Source organism: Idiotropiscis lumnitzeri, chromosome 14, assembly GCF_059441095.1.
Source record: "Idiotropiscis lumnitzeri isolate Australia: NSW breed Sydney's pygmy pipehorse chromosome 14, RoL_Ilum_1.0, whole genome shotgun sequence".
NCBI classification, from domain to species: Eukaryota; Metazoa; Chordata; class Actinopteri; order Syngnathiformes; family Syngnathidae; genus Idiotropiscis; species Idiotropiscis lumnitzeri.
In genome coordinates, this window is record NC_142404.1 from 20,215,917 (window position 1) to 20,230,524 (window position 14,608).

Genomic DNA, 14,608 nt, shown 5'->3' on the forward strand with positions numbered 1-14,608 from the left:
GCCCACCGAACGTTTACATTGAAGAGGATGTCAAACTTAAAACGAGAGATTTTGTCACTAAATCACAAAACACAAAAATAGTGAACAACTCACACCTGCCACGCAATTGAGAATTTTTATTAATAATATGACTGTCAATCAAATAGGATTTTTTTTTTTTTTTTTAAACATTTACAATATACACACGCGTGTGGGACTTAACGTCTTTCAACGTACGGTCTTCATTTTATGGCCTATGCGAGCCAACTGGCACGCACACGAACAGAGGCTTCGTTCGGTCCATGTTGCTAATTGGCGTGTACGTGTACTGGATCTCCTTGTAGTCACGTCTTCACGTGACGTTAGTGTACCTGCGGTCACGTGGCGTGGACCTCTACAATGTGGTCGTCGGCGGCGGGCAGTACCAGGACTTGTCGAGCATGGCTGTGGTTGAAGACCTGACCTGGACTGAAGGGGTCCAGGCGGGGCAGGGCCACGCCCCTGTGCTGCTGCTCACCCAGCGATTGGACGCTGCCGCGACTGCGCACGCTGGCTGTGTCGGCCGCCGCGTCATCCAATGTCTTGTCCAGGAGGGACAGGCTGTCGTTCTCCACCAGACTGTCTGAGGACGTGAGGACGCACGCGCCGCACTCAGCAACAGACTAAGTGTGTGTGTGTGTGTGTGTGTGTGCGTGAGCGCTCCAACGTTTAAGTAGGTGCAAGATTTATTGCCGTCAACGATTAAGGGATGAATATTGAGACCGAGATGATGAATCGATGATGTTATTGAGCTCTTTTCCTACAGGCTACAGAGGTCCCAAGACGTTTGGCACCATGTATCGTTTTCACCAAGCGACCCATTTTAACCAACAGACACAAACGAAGGCTGCAAAGTACAAATTGTGCCAATAATCACTTCACCGGCTCATTAATCGCAGTGACATATTGTGCATATTTACAACAATACTTTACTGATGCCATTAGGGACAAACAACAAGTGTTTGTTTTGTTTTGTTGTTTTTTTAAGGCTGATGTTAATTCCTGTATTCAGCTAAATAACATTGCAATAATCGAATAATCGGCCAATTAATTAAAAATGTATTTAATGAATAAAATGACTTTTTTGGGTGTCCATTATAACAAGGAATTTTTGGTAGAACACTTGACGGTTTTAAAATACAGTGAAACCTCGCTACTTCGCGGTTCACCTTTCGCGGGTTCAGAGCTTCGCGGGTCTAAAAAATAGTCGGGGGCATTGTAGTTTCGCCGAGCGGCGCGACGGGGCGCTGGAGCGGTTAGACGGCCGGCGTGCGCCGAAGAAGAGCGCGGGCGAAGAGGAGAGTGGACGAAGAAGAGCACGTTCCCCCGGGCACGATTTGGGGCGACGTTTCGCGCGGTTCGGACCGTACCAGAGCTCCGGCCGGTGTGCGTGGCAGTTAAGCCGAAGAGGAGCACCTTCCGCCCGGGCACGAGCGGAGCGACATTTTGCTCCATTCGGGACCGTACGAGAGCTCCGGAGGAGGCCGGCCGGCGTGCGTGACAGTTACGCCGAATAGAAGCACCTTCCCCGGGCACGGGCGGTGGCAAGCGGCCCCTAAGTTTAACCGAATGGAAGCTCCGGAGGAGGAGGGCATGCTCGCGTCACAGTTAAGCCGAAGAGGAGCACCTTCCGCCCGGGGCACGAGCGGGGCGAAATGAAACCGAGTTCAACCGAACGGAGACACGCTTCGGGGGAGCAGGTCCGGCGTGCGTGACAATTAAGCCGAAGAGAAGCACCTCTTCCGCCCGGGCACGAGCCTGTCAGTTATGAATGAATAAATGAATAAATAAATAAATGAAGAATGCCACCTTTCATTTCACAGGGCACACCGGACGGCATACCAGCAGGTAAAAGTCAAAGTAATTAAATAAATACAAAAAGTAATTGAATAAATACAAAAATAAAGGCTGGGGAATAAAAAAATAATAAGTTTTAATAATAATTTGTTTTTTTTGTTATAACATGAATTTCACTCTCTCTCTCTCTACCCGTATATTTATATAAATATATATATATTTTTTTTTAAAGCATTTTTGAAGGTGCGCCGCTACTTCACGGATTTTCAGTTTTCGCGGGTGGTCTCGGTCCCCATTAACCGTGATAACCGGGGGTTTACTGTACTCAGTTTGTGTTTGCATTATAATGAGAGAAAAGAAAATGTGCAAAAACGGTCCAAAATATATAACTTGGTCAATATCAGCCAATGAAATCATCCGGCTGATTAATCGGAGCGCTGTCGCCAAAACCCACACTGGCGTGTTGTGTACATTTAGTGCCTCCAAAATATCGTCTCGCTCTCTCCTTGACTCTCACTTACTTCTTCCACTCTTTCGCTCTGTGTCAACTCGCTTTTACCTTCAACCTCACTCTGTGTTGAGATGTTTCAATAAAAGTCGTACAGTACAAACAAACTTCATGAGAAGTCGCAAAAGCTTATCCAGGCTCGCGGTTTTCTGTGGCGGCTTTGCCAATCATGTCATTTGCACGTGTGCGAGTGATGACGTGCACGTTACTGACCAGCGTCCGGTTGGATGGTGTTGGCGTTGTGGGGAAGATACTTGAGGACTTTGATCTTGGGGAACGGAAGATGACCAGCGAACAGCGGCATGACCTCGATGTGGACTTTGTGAGTCCAACTGCCGGACGACGGCATCGACACCAGGCCCGAACTGCGACCGCACACGGCCCAGTTACTGCTGCTGTCTGCCACTGCACACGTGTGCACACAAGTAGGGATGGGACACAGAAACAGAAATACAATGACTAAATTATGGCGGAAATGTGGAGGCCCGAAGTAACCCAATTTGTTTGTTTGTTTTTATTTCCACTACAGGATGACTTTGTAATTAGAATGATTGTCATTTGCACAGCTGGGCACTTGAGCCATTTTTTGCCGGTCAGTCCGCCGCTCTCCAGCCGCGATCTCTGTACCCTTCCGGCCTCGACCCGCCGGCCTCATTCATAAAAATTGTCGCACCCTGACCACGTCCCGCAAGATTATGGTGTGAGTAAATCAAAGCCTTTTTTTTTTTTTTTTTTAAATTCGTCACCATACGCCCTCCTGCCCCAAAATGGGGCATCCGGCCCGGCAGGAGGGCCGCTCCGGTCATTTGAAAAAAATATTTGCACACTAATTTGTAATTCCAAATAAAAACGAAGCACTGAAGCGTGTTTGCCTTTTTGTTCACGTCATACCTTCATACATGACTCTGCCACTCCAGAGGCCATCTGCGTCCGCTTTGTGGTCGTCCGCATCCAGTTCGCCATCGGCGGGCTCGGCCAGCCGCGCGATGACCACGTCCAGACCGCAGAGGGAGCCCGAGCGACAGTGGCGCTCGCCCGCCGGCCGAACCACGTCGGCTCGCACGCTGTACAAGGTCTGCCAGATCGCCAAAACAGACACGCAAATATAATCGAGAGGCAACGGAGGCAGAGCGCCCCCTGGTGGTTCTTACTGGCACTTTGTCCAACAGGAAGTGGTAGTGGAAGAGCTTGAAGGCGGCGGCATCGTCGCGGCGCCCGCGGGGGCAAAAGCTCGCCGAGAAGACGCACTCCAGACTGTACGGGAGGTCCTCGCCCGTGCACGTCGCCTCCCACAGACAGTACACACTCTGCTTGCAGCACAACAACTACACACAAAGGTACGATTCGGATGTTTCTCAACAATTCCATTTGCGACATGAAGCCTCTACTGGGGTCCTTCCACAACAAATCACAGAGTGGATCGAATTTGGATAGCGACGAAAGTCGCTGCACTTTGCGAGAGTGACGACACGACACGACACGAAAATGTAAAATTTGAGCTCCATCTGCAAATTCGAATGAGTTGGGCAGGCAAAAAGGGGGCGTGGCCTTCTTGAGGTCAATCTTCACAAAACAGCCGCCACCCAATCACTGGATTGTTGACTCCTTATTGCTGCTGCTAAAAAGTTGTTCAGGTGGCGTGACCCACAAGGTCAATTTATTGTTCAAAAGGTCAAGTTACTAAAATATGCACCAATCTTTTAAAAGATTACACATTTGGATTTCCTTTGCAACAATTTTTGTGAACATTGACCTAGAAAAAATAAATAAATAATGGCGACCACGCCCCTTTTTTGCCAAACAAATTCAAATTTGCTCCCGAAGCTTTCCTCCGATGGACCTCAGAAGAGATTTGTGCCGTCACGATCATCAAGTTTCATTGCAAGCAAAATTACCTCGGTTGAAAAAAAAAAAGTGATCTGATTTTTTTGCAGCTATGAGGCGAGGCAAATTGCTGACCGCAGGACCAGGTCAAGTCTCGGGCTCACCTGCTCAGCGGCGGCGGTGAGGGATCGCATCTGCAGAGAGGCCGGGTTCCCTTTCTCCGTCAGTTTGACGTGGGCCAGCGTGAAGTCAGAATCGGACACGTTGCGCACGCACACCTGGATGTACTTCCTGTAGGGGGCAGGGCAAAAAAAAAAAAAACACCTCAAAACAGCGGGACCATTGAGATGGCACGGAGACGACGTCCATTTCATGGTGTGCCGTGTTTGGACTCGTGGTATCGCCATCACGCCGTGCCACGACATTGTGTTGTTTTTCCACTATTTGTAGATTCGGGCGCACATTCGCTCGCCGACCGCCTAATGGCTCCGTACGTAAGTGTCGCCGTGACATTAAAACACACGTCCTATCATGTGAACTCATTAAGTGCCGTTGACGGATATAGAAGTCCATTCATTTTATCTGGGCTGGTTCACGTCATTTTATTGACCTGTGACGAGCAATTCCATGTTGATGGGCTTAGAAAAGAAAAGAAAAAAAAACCATTCGCTTTTATGAATAAATATAATGAGCACATTCAGAAAGAAAAAAAATAAAATAAAGCCGTCTAGCTGTCACATTCACAGTTGCAATGTGAAAATCGTATTTGACTGCTTCGCGGCCAACTTTAAAAACGTGACGCGGTTGCATCGAAACGAGCCGGCTCTCATCGTTCCGCGGGAGATCTGGAACGTTACGTAACCCCCACGTCATTCCAACAAAGTTGAATTTCGGATACTCGAGCTTTTGCTGCTGTTGGTTTCCCGACCGGCGAGACTTTGCTCCGCGTCGTTGCGAGGCTCCAACCTGTTTCCGGCGGACAGCAGCGAGTGCTCCGTCTTGAAGGGGATGTGGAAAGTGAGCGTCAGCAGGGTGGAGTAGATGGACCACGGGCAGTCGATGGACATCTGGAGACCGAAAAGGAGAAAAGGAGAAAGCGAGCGTGAGCGGGAGTCGCCAGCGAGCCGCACAGACAGACGTTCCGTCCTCACCCTCTGATCGACGGCGCTCATGGCGGTGTCGGGGTGGCTGTAGCTGCGCGGTCGGTGTCGGACCTCGCCGTTGGTCAGCCTCTCGTTGGCGGGCCGGTCCGGTCCGGACGGGATCAGGCACAGGACCTCCAGATGGAACTCCAGCGTGTGGTAGGGCGGGGTGGGAGGCAGACTGATGCTGGTCACCTTGTCCGACGACTGGACGGACAGCGAGCTCTCCGACACCGCTGTCCACGCGGGGACAAAGAGGCGGCGCCATTAACGTGGAGGGGGAGGGGCGGGGCGGTCAGCGAGACAGAGCGTGCGAGAGTGTGTGTGGCGTCTCGGTACCGGCGCCGGTGTTGCTGACGCGCGCGGTGCAGCCGGCGTTGGCCAGAACGGGCATGCTGTCGCTGTTGCTGAGCTGCAGTGCGTCGCCCTTCCTCACGGCGTAGTGGCCCGTTAGCAACGTGAACTTGACCATCTGCGGGAGGCCGGCCAGTAGAGGCTCTGAATGCACCGCAAAAAGAAAAAAATTAATTGATGACAATGAATGAGAAGTTTTGGTTCGCTGGCAGACGAGAAAAAGAAAAAAGATTGGTTTTTTTTCCCTTTGTGTGTCCGCAGCAGCTGCTGCACGTGCCGCAGTGCGCATGTACATCCTTGACACCGATTGGCTGTCGTTTACTTCAGCCTACGTTGAGGAAATGAGCAGGAAATGTGCTTCCATTTCTCACTTTTCTTCATTTTGTTCACTTTGTTTTAAATTCAGAACAAATTCTCCATTTTGTCCAAATTGCTTTCTTTCTAAATTAAAAAAAAATTTTTTTTTTAGTTTTTGTCAAATCCCCAAAAATATTGCGTAACAAAGGTCGACTAAAGTACAATCCTCACACAGCAACACAAACTTCAAATGAAAATTTCATTTGGGATTCATCGACGACGACGCCAAAAGCCGTGATTTTGTTCTTTTAATTTGAGTTATTTGGTGAGCCGTCATGAACTCAAATGACTTTGTTGGAACAGATTTCTTTTGAGAGCGACTCCGCACGTGCGGAGGAAGCGAAAGAAGAGTGCGGGTGCCGTGACGACGGCAGCGGCTCACCTGAGAGCGGCTGCACGCTGAGCTGCGGTTCCTGAGAGTAGATGTGGTACTGGACCGAGGGGTAGATGTGAGGCAGGACGAAGTTGACGTTGGCCAACATCACGCACAACTGCCGCAGCGTGTACGTGCCCGGCTCGTCGCTCTGTGGGAAGGGGAGGGGAAATTTACGCAAAACGTCATTTGGGGGGGAGAGTAGCGGCGACTCACAGGCGCGCTGAGGACAACAATGTTGTCTCCGGGCTCCAGCGTGATGTCGCGGCACCTCAACATCCGCGCGGCCTCCTTGAGGGCCATGGGCGTCAAAGGCGCGACGACGGCGGCGGCGGCGTGGCCGCGGGGAACGTCCTGAGGCGAGCCGCTGTCGTGCCGGCGTATGACCAGGTGGGCGTTCTTGCACACCACGCCCGCCGAGCTGAGGGAATCGTCCGAGGGGCTCCGGTCGTGAGCCTCGTCCATCTCCGGCGGGGGGCCGACGCTCAGCGAGGACGGACGCCCAGCCAGCGACACGGCCGCCTCAAAGTCCACCGTGCCGGGGAGGATGACGCCGCCGCGCCCCTGAACGGCACTCTTTGCGGCGTGCTCGGCGTCCATGTGGATTCCGGCGGCCAGCTCATCCACATGCACGGCGACGGGCATCAGAGAGCGCAGAGTCAGCTCCACCTGAGCGTGCCGACGGCGCTTGTTTAGTTGACATTTGACACATGCGCCACGGGAGAATTTGTCCCGCTCATCAGGTCTGAAACGGGTCGGGCCGAAGCTCAAACTGTTTTTGACCAAGTTTTTATCCAAGACACGTGTTCACCGTGCAAAACATTATCTGCATTACATGTGAAGTGCAATCGTACCTGTAGGACGGCGCCAGAGTGAACGCAGGCGCCATCTGGCCTGAATCGGATCCGCGTGAGCCGAGCAAAGACGGCCATGTCCAGCGTGGCCTTGGCGGAGGCCACACCCCCTGTGGAGAAAGAGCATCAGCGACTGGCGCCTTCCAGAAAGAAAAAAAAAAAAACTCACCCTGATCGGCGCATTCGCCGGCGTAGTTGAGGACGTCGTGGCAAAAGCGCATTCGCTCCTCCGTGGTGAGGTTGGCGTCGGCCGCCAGTAAGGCGCTCGTCTGCAGGCAGCTGCCGCGGGACGCCGGTTAAGGAACCGCAACAAGACTTGGGACCGAGGAACCGGTTCTTAAGAAATTTGTTTTTTTCAAGCGTCAAAATGCAAACGTGCAGCTGATGAAACGTCACGTGACGAGGATCCCGTAAGAAAGGTAGCACAGGACTTTACGACACGCACGTTACGTCAATAGAATATTCGTGCACGCGAGCCGTGACGCCGAACAGCGAGAGATGGGGAGGATACTCGGCGCTTCGTCTCAGCAGCTTGTGGCACTCGGCGATTTGTTTTCTGGTGTGGGTGACGGGAAACGTCCAGCCCTCGAAAACGTACGAGCGCAGAGCTTCCGCCAGCAAAGCCTCGGCTTGCGCCGGCTCACCTTTGCTCCTACGACACAGAAAAAACACAGACATAAGCACCCGTGAACAAACAAAAAGGCATTATTGACGTGCATGTGCAGAAACAGAAATGCACAAATTCAAATAAACACGCGTGCGCACGCAGGTCATCCAAATTAATCAAATTTCGCACGCCGGCGCTCACATGTAAAATTCCGCCAGACTTTTCCCGAGCAGTCGCGCCGAGCGCAGTCTTCCGATGGCCCGGTACATCTCCATGGCCGCCTGGCAAAGCTCCTGATTGGACGGCAGAGACGTTCAGCGAGCGCTGAGAAGCATTAATGCGGCGGCGGCGCTGCGCTCCACCTTACCAGGTAATGCCTTTCGAACGCTTCCACAGACGACAAAGCTTCTTTGAGTTTCTTGTAGGGACTCTGCAGACTACTCGCTGTCGGAACGCCAACCAAAAATGAAAACCAAGCTCAGCGCGACAGCACATTGTCGAGACGCTCAGAAGGCAAACGGCTTGAAAAACAGCGACAAGCACGAGCGACTCGCGTTGGGACTTTGCCGTTATTGGGCGTCTTCAAAGCCTCCCAAGCCTTGTCTCAATGTTGATAAAAATGAAGATGAGCTAGAAACAGGAAGTTGACACACTAGGCGGGCCACATAAAATAAAGTCGTGGGCCAGATCTGGCCCCCAAGCCATGAGTTTGACACCTGTGATGTAAGTGGTCACCAAGAGTTACTTTTATTTATATATATATTTATATATATATATATATACATATACACACACACACGCACGCACGCACCCTACCCCACAAACACACGTCTATTTTTAATGGCTTCAAATGCATTTTCTAACCCGACCGATTCCAACTTACCGGTTTCCGGCCGCTCGTCGCCCAGACCGGCCAGGAGGTCCACCGTCCTGTTCAAGTCTTCCGAGTTTGGACCCACACGGGACACCAGCCCGCACAACTGACCCAGAGACTTCAGCTGCACACAAGGAGACCCCGCCCCCTTCATCATCATCATCCATCTTTGTTCTGCTCTGACAAATTGCAAAGAGGGCACGCGGGCAGTCACTCACCTTGTCGGTGGCATAGGCCCACAATCCTACGGTGTGCGAGCTGTTGGCCGTCAGCTGGGCCTGGTCGCAGCAGCTCTCGATGCGGTGCAGAACCTCCAGGCAGCTGAGAAACACCCAGCAGTCCAGCGCCCCCTCCAGCACAGACACCTGGGACATGCAAGGCGGACGCGTTAGGACGGCGGTATCGGTGCTGAGCTATCAGAGCCAACCCAAGCAGCCGGAGCCAAAACGGCCGCACCGACCTCGAGCAGGCGCAGCTCCTGTACGCAGTTGTGCAGCAGCTCCAGGGCCCGGTGAGTGACCTCCCACGGCCTCTGCAGGAAGATGAGCAAGGTGCACTGGCGGGAGAAGAGGTAGCTGCGCAGGTCCAGGAGGCTGGCGGTGCCGCGCTGGATGCCGTCACGCTTCTCCATGTCAATGGGGCGCCGCAGGAGCAGGCCGCTCCAGTTGAGCACGGGAGAGCAGAAGGAGCCCAGCCACTTGGCCGCGTCTGAGGGCGACGTGGTACTCGTTACAGCGCCTTCAAAACATCGTTAGCAGCCTCCCGCCCCGAGCTCGGTGCCGTTCCGGCCTCGACCCTTCGGCCTTATTCATAACAATTGGCCGCCCGACCACGTTCAAACTGACTGATTTCCCCCCATCTTGGAGGCGTGGGTTATGTGACGTCAGAATAAGGAAATACAGGCACGCCTCTCACCTCTCAGGTCTCTTCATACACAAACAGTTGGTAGTAGCGCTAAAGACGCGTTCGGAAGCCATTTTGGCGAGTAGGTTCATCACGCACACAAGGGCCGATTCGTGTGCCAGATGAAAAAAAAAAAATCAAGCTGTGGTCACCCCACCACCCCAAAAATGGCCGTCCAACCGGAGCAGAGGGCCAGACCGTTTCGCCCCGGCACGGACTGCCCAGCTCTGATCATGACCAAGTCCAACGCTTGCTTGTCAGAATGGCACCCGCACGGCAAACCTGAATCAGAATGCCTAACCCCGCCCTCAAAGCCTAACTGCCTTCTCAAGGTGAGCATTTTATGACACCTAAATCCTGGTTTGAAATCCAAACCCCGACAAGAAACGCTAAATGGAGTGGCCACGTACCTCCGGCCCCAAAGTTGAGGACGTATTGCGTGAAGAGCGCGTCCAGCTCGTCGTACTGCACCAGCGCGTCTTCGAACTGCTGCAGCATCTCAAAGACGAACGCCAGCTCCTCCTGTGCAACCCAAACACAACAAGCAGTGTCATGGACGCAAAGCGGGCACGTTGACGATAGGGTGCGAGTTGTGCGTTCAAATTGGACCGAGACTTAAATCAAGTGAAAGCACAGATCAGATTTGCAACCATATTTTGAAAGTCGATCTTGAACGCATACTTTGACCACATCAACCAGGACTGGAAACGACGAAAGGAAAGACGATTCCTTTTTTAAGCTATCGGGTACTCACGGTGGCTGCCGACACCAGCCACCGATACTTGAATTTTTTTTTTTTAATTTCCGACATCTATCTTGACATCAAGTTTAGGAGGTGACAGAGTCGCAAGGCGGGGCTTGAACCTCTACCGGACCTGGACCATAAAGTATTCGCAGAAGCTCCACCCGGGCTGCGTGCGTTTCTCTCTGAGGGTGCGCATGTCGTCCTCGAAGCGACCCAGGTTTTTGGTGAACGACATGAGCAGGAGCGTCCTCAGCTTGAGCAGCAGCGAGTTCCACGACTCCTGAGAGCGCGACGAGTCCTTCAGCGGGTCCGACAGCACCACGCACCTGCCGGCACAGAGGGAAGGGGGCCACAGAGTTCAACGCGCACCGGGACCCCAACGCACCAGAAGGGAAACGTGTCCAAGACAAAAAACGCATTCGGGCTGACCTGTCGTTCTGCTTGTTGCAGAAGTCGCCCCGGATCTTGTCGACGATGGATGAGCGCGGCAGGATGTTGCTTTTGTTCTTCTTGCGTGCATCGCCGCCGTCCACCACGATGATGAGCCAGTCGGCTGAACCGTGACTCCGCAGGCTGCTCTGCCAACGGCTCACGTCCTCCTTCACCGAGCTCCGGTACGCCTCCGTGTCCTGCGCGGGCACACGCGTGTCAAGTCACACACGGCAAACTCGGGATGCACCATAAATAGCGGAAGCCCATTCTCGCCAGTTAAAAAAAATTTAAAATTTCTTCAACTCATTCATTGCCATTGATGGATATAGAAGCCCCCCCAAAAATAAATTCATTTTATTTGGGCTGGTTTTAACTTGACGACAGCAAGTGACCGCGACAAAAAAGGTCGGCCACATGGTTGCTATGGCGATTTCGACATTGACCAACTGGGCCGAGCAGAGAGATGCAAGTAGTCAACCTGCAGCGCCTCATTTGATCGACGTTCAAATGAGGTCAACTAACGTCGTATAGCGTCGTGTTCAACGTTGCCCACTCGGCAACCATCGACATTTTCCTCACTTTAGATGTCAAAAAGGTTTCGTGGCTCCTGATGTTTTTTGTTTTGAAATGGCTCAACTACTTAAAGTTGCAGACACGTGCTCCAGTAACGGCCTCCGCGTGTGTGCGTGCGCGTGCCCACTACTCACGCAGCAGTCAGTCCAGTAGATGTGCAGGAAGGGAAACGTGAGAAGGGCCTTGGTGCCGTCCTTGGGCAGCAGCTCCTCCTTGAACTGGACAAAGTTGGCCTCCAGGTGGATCATCTTGGGTGCGCGCCCGTACGTCCTCAACACACACGCAAACACACACACACACCGTGGAAAGCTCACTAAGGAGGACATTTTTTTAATAAACTCTCAAAAGACACAAAACACGGAAGAAAGTTAAAAAAAGAAATGATATATATATATACACACACACACTAAAAAAAATAAAATCCCCAAATATATGAATGTGGAATGTAATTATTTGTCATGACTGATTTTTTAATTCTTCTCTACAATACAATCCAACTTTATTTCTAGAGCGCATTTCACAACAGCTCCTTCAAGCACTCATCTAATTCCGTCTTGTTTTAGCCACACATTTCCTCCAGCCAATTCAATCGAAATTAATTTGATCTGATTTTATCCAGTCACGTCGTCATCATCGAATCAAACCTCATCTGAATCTACCCGCGTGACGTGACGCGACGCAAAGCCGTTGCAAGCACCAACCTCCTCCACTCCATGGGCTCTCGGGGCAGTTGCTGAGCCAGAGAGGTGTAGAGAGACGTGAACAAGGCCTGGTCCCCGGCACCTGGCAGGACCACAACAGCAACATTCATCAGCAAGATACTTCCAATGCTTTTATAAAGATGGCCGCCAACTACTGGCGTGACATTTCCGCGGCCGTTGGCTCGGAATTGTTGGTGGAAGATTTTGAGGGAGAAATTCTTTGTAGAACGCCACCCCTGCCAACATTGTCTTGCTTATTTTGAAAACTTTGACTTTGGCCTCCAACATCACGAGAACGAATCCACAACACACGAAAATGTGCCAACCTTTCGGGCACTTTGATGCCACTTTCAAGCGACAGCAGAAGGCGGCAAAAAGTTTGCAATGGCAAGCTTCAGATGCATAAAATTTGGATCGATTCTTTTTCTGCTTAACTTTTCTTGAAGAGTCACAATCACAATGGCGTGTTATTTCAAGCGAGTGTTGTTGCAAAGAAAACCTTCGCCTCGACTTCCCCTTTTTAAACCCGTATTTGGAATCTTCAAAAAAAAAAAAAAAAAAGACAAAGCGAAACCTGATTGCCAAGCCACCAAGCCATGTTTCAAAGTTAACCGGGGAAACTCAAGAACTCGTCATGCTTGGGGTCTGGAAACAAGGCCGAGTGGAGGACAAAAAGTCTTTTTTGCTTCTATGACAAGCGTCACCCGAACAAGCCTAGTCCAAGTAAAGGCCCGCTCACCTGTGTGTGCGGCCAACTAGTTAGCTAGGGTGTCGCTAAAGCTAGCTCGCTAGCTAGCTAGCTCGCTAGCTCGCTAGCCGCTCAAGGCGTGAACGCTCCAACTGATCACGCTAATCAATGCTAATGCTAATGCTAATGCTAAGGCTCAGCTGCCCGAGACGAGAGTGGGGCTCACACGTGACGATGGGTTTGTTCTCCATAGCGTAGATGACGACGGCGGGCTTGTCTTGACGACTGTCCATGTGCGTCAACGTCGGTGACGGCGGCGGCGGCGTCGCGCCATGAACCGGAGCCGCGGGCGGCTTGCAAGGAACGAAGCGCTGCGGGTTGAGTTTAGAATCCGGCTCAGCTCGGTCAGTGTGAGACGCGCAGACGTGCGCATGTGCACTTCCGGCAATTACTGACGTCATTCAAAGCGCCCACTTTAAAAAACAACAACAAAAAAGGATGGTCTGCAAGGTTGGGTCCTGGACGGTGGGTGCGTAGCGAGCTCCAAAACTATTCTGCACCACGTTAAAAAAAAAGGTGGCAAAATCAGACCCCGCAACTAGTGATGGGCACTCTGAAACCAAAGCTCCGGCGCACGCTTCAAACCCAGAAATAAAATCGCATCGGAACACTGTTTCGACACTCCGTTCAGTCTGGCGAAAACATGCGCAAAAAGTCACACTTTGCTGTTCCATCCGACCAAATTGGGAATGTGTTTAAGAATTGATTAGTTCTTTTTTAGGTGGGTTGCATTATTTATTTGTCCTATTTTTGTCGTTCTTTTTGAAGATGTGGATTTTGTTTCTGCATTCGTCTGTTGCATTTGATTTTAAAAATGCTATTTGTGAAAGATGTGCAAATAAAAAAAAAAAGGTTTGATAACTTGCTAGCGTGGACATTTGTAACCCCCAAAAATAAATATCCTTTTTATTTGTGTTACCTTTAAGATGCCCATTTCTGCCACTGAATTGTTTTTTTATTTATTTTTTTTAACTTGCTGAAGACCGTTTCCGCCATTGGAGGCGTGGCTCAACCTCAACGTTTGACTCTGCCCACATGAAGTCTTGACATCATAGTACCTTATTTTTTTTCATTTTTTATGTCTAGTTTGTGAAAGGATGCGCTCTCCAATAACGTCAGCTTTTTTTTTTTAAACTACGCGACTTCATAGAAAAACAACAAAATGGGAGAAATGTTCTTTTTTTTTCGACCGTTCGAATTTTATGTTATGCAGTGATTGAGTTGAAATTTTTTTTTTAGAATTAGAATTAGAATTAGAAATCCCTTTATTGTCATTGTACTCAAGAGTGCAACGAGATTAGAGAGCTCCCCTCTCCAGTGCAATACAACAATAATACAAATATATAAATTAGATAAATAAGAGAGTGCAATGGAAAATAATACTGAATAGGGTTTATAAAAACACATCACGATGCTGTTCTGCAAGGTGAGGGTGGTCTCGTGTGTGTGTGAGAGTTCAGAATAGAGATGGCTCTCGGAAAGAAACTGTTTCTCTTGCTTTTATGATGAGCGCAGCGAAATGAAAGAACAACCCTGCTGGAAATAACTGGTGACTATTTCATGCAACAAATAAACACGGCGTTGACGTTGTAAAAGTCGGTCAGTGCTTGATCGTCTTTAGCACAGGCCGCACCGACTGTTGATGTCCAAAATGGAGGGGCACACCACAATTTTTTTTTTTTGTGAGTCTTTTATTAGTTCCATGTGAGGAAGTACATTTGTGCTGTTGTCGTACGTGTCAAAATCGGTATAGAATTGTACAAACTTTCTAGGCAGACAACTAATGCATACGGCCGTG

The 14,608-nt window shown here is 50.6% G+C and overlaps 1 protein-coding gene across 2 annotated transcripts; it reads right to left on the reverse strand.

The window, feature by feature from the left end:
- Nucleotides 1-101: 101 nt before the first annotated feature.
- On the reverse strand, nucleotides 102-13,212 carry trappc10 (trafficking protein particle complex subunit 10). 2 transcript variants are annotated; one of them, XM_088314335.1, is made up of 24 exons: nucleotides 12,977-13,212; nucleotides 12,063-12,144; nucleotides 11,496-11,631; nucleotides 10,786-10,985; nucleotides 10,487-10,682; nucleotides 10,022-10,133; nucleotides 9,169-9,416; nucleotides 8,927-9,073; nucleotides 8,718-8,856; nucleotides 8,202-8,278; nucleotides 8,036-8,127; nucleotides 7,739-7,879; nucleotides 7,397-7,506; nucleotides 7,228-7,337; nucleotides 6,590-7,042; nucleotides 6,383-6,524; nucleotides 5,629-5,787; nucleotides 5,299-5,525; nucleotides 5,114-5,214; nucleotides 4,312-4,438; nucleotides 3,475-3,648; nucleotides 3,215-3,398; nucleotides 2,537-2,728; nucleotides 102-601 (listed from the first exon to the last, which is right to left on the reverse strand). In XM_088314335.1, the coding sequence occupies exons 1-24, from the start codon at nucleotides 13,209-13,211 to the stop codon at nucleotides 357-359; spliced, it is 4,029 nt and encodes a 1,342-aa protein (XP_088170461.1). In that variant the 5' UTR covers nucleotide 13,212; the 3' UTR covers nucleotides 102-356. The 2 variants fall into 2 exon arrangements, with proteins under 2 accessions (XP_088170461.1, XP_088170463.1); XM_088314337.1 differs by having other exon boundaries at nucleotides 8,718-8,832; nucleotides 12,977-13,211.
- Between the last annotated feature and the right edge of the window lie 1,396 nt (nucleotides 13,213-14,608).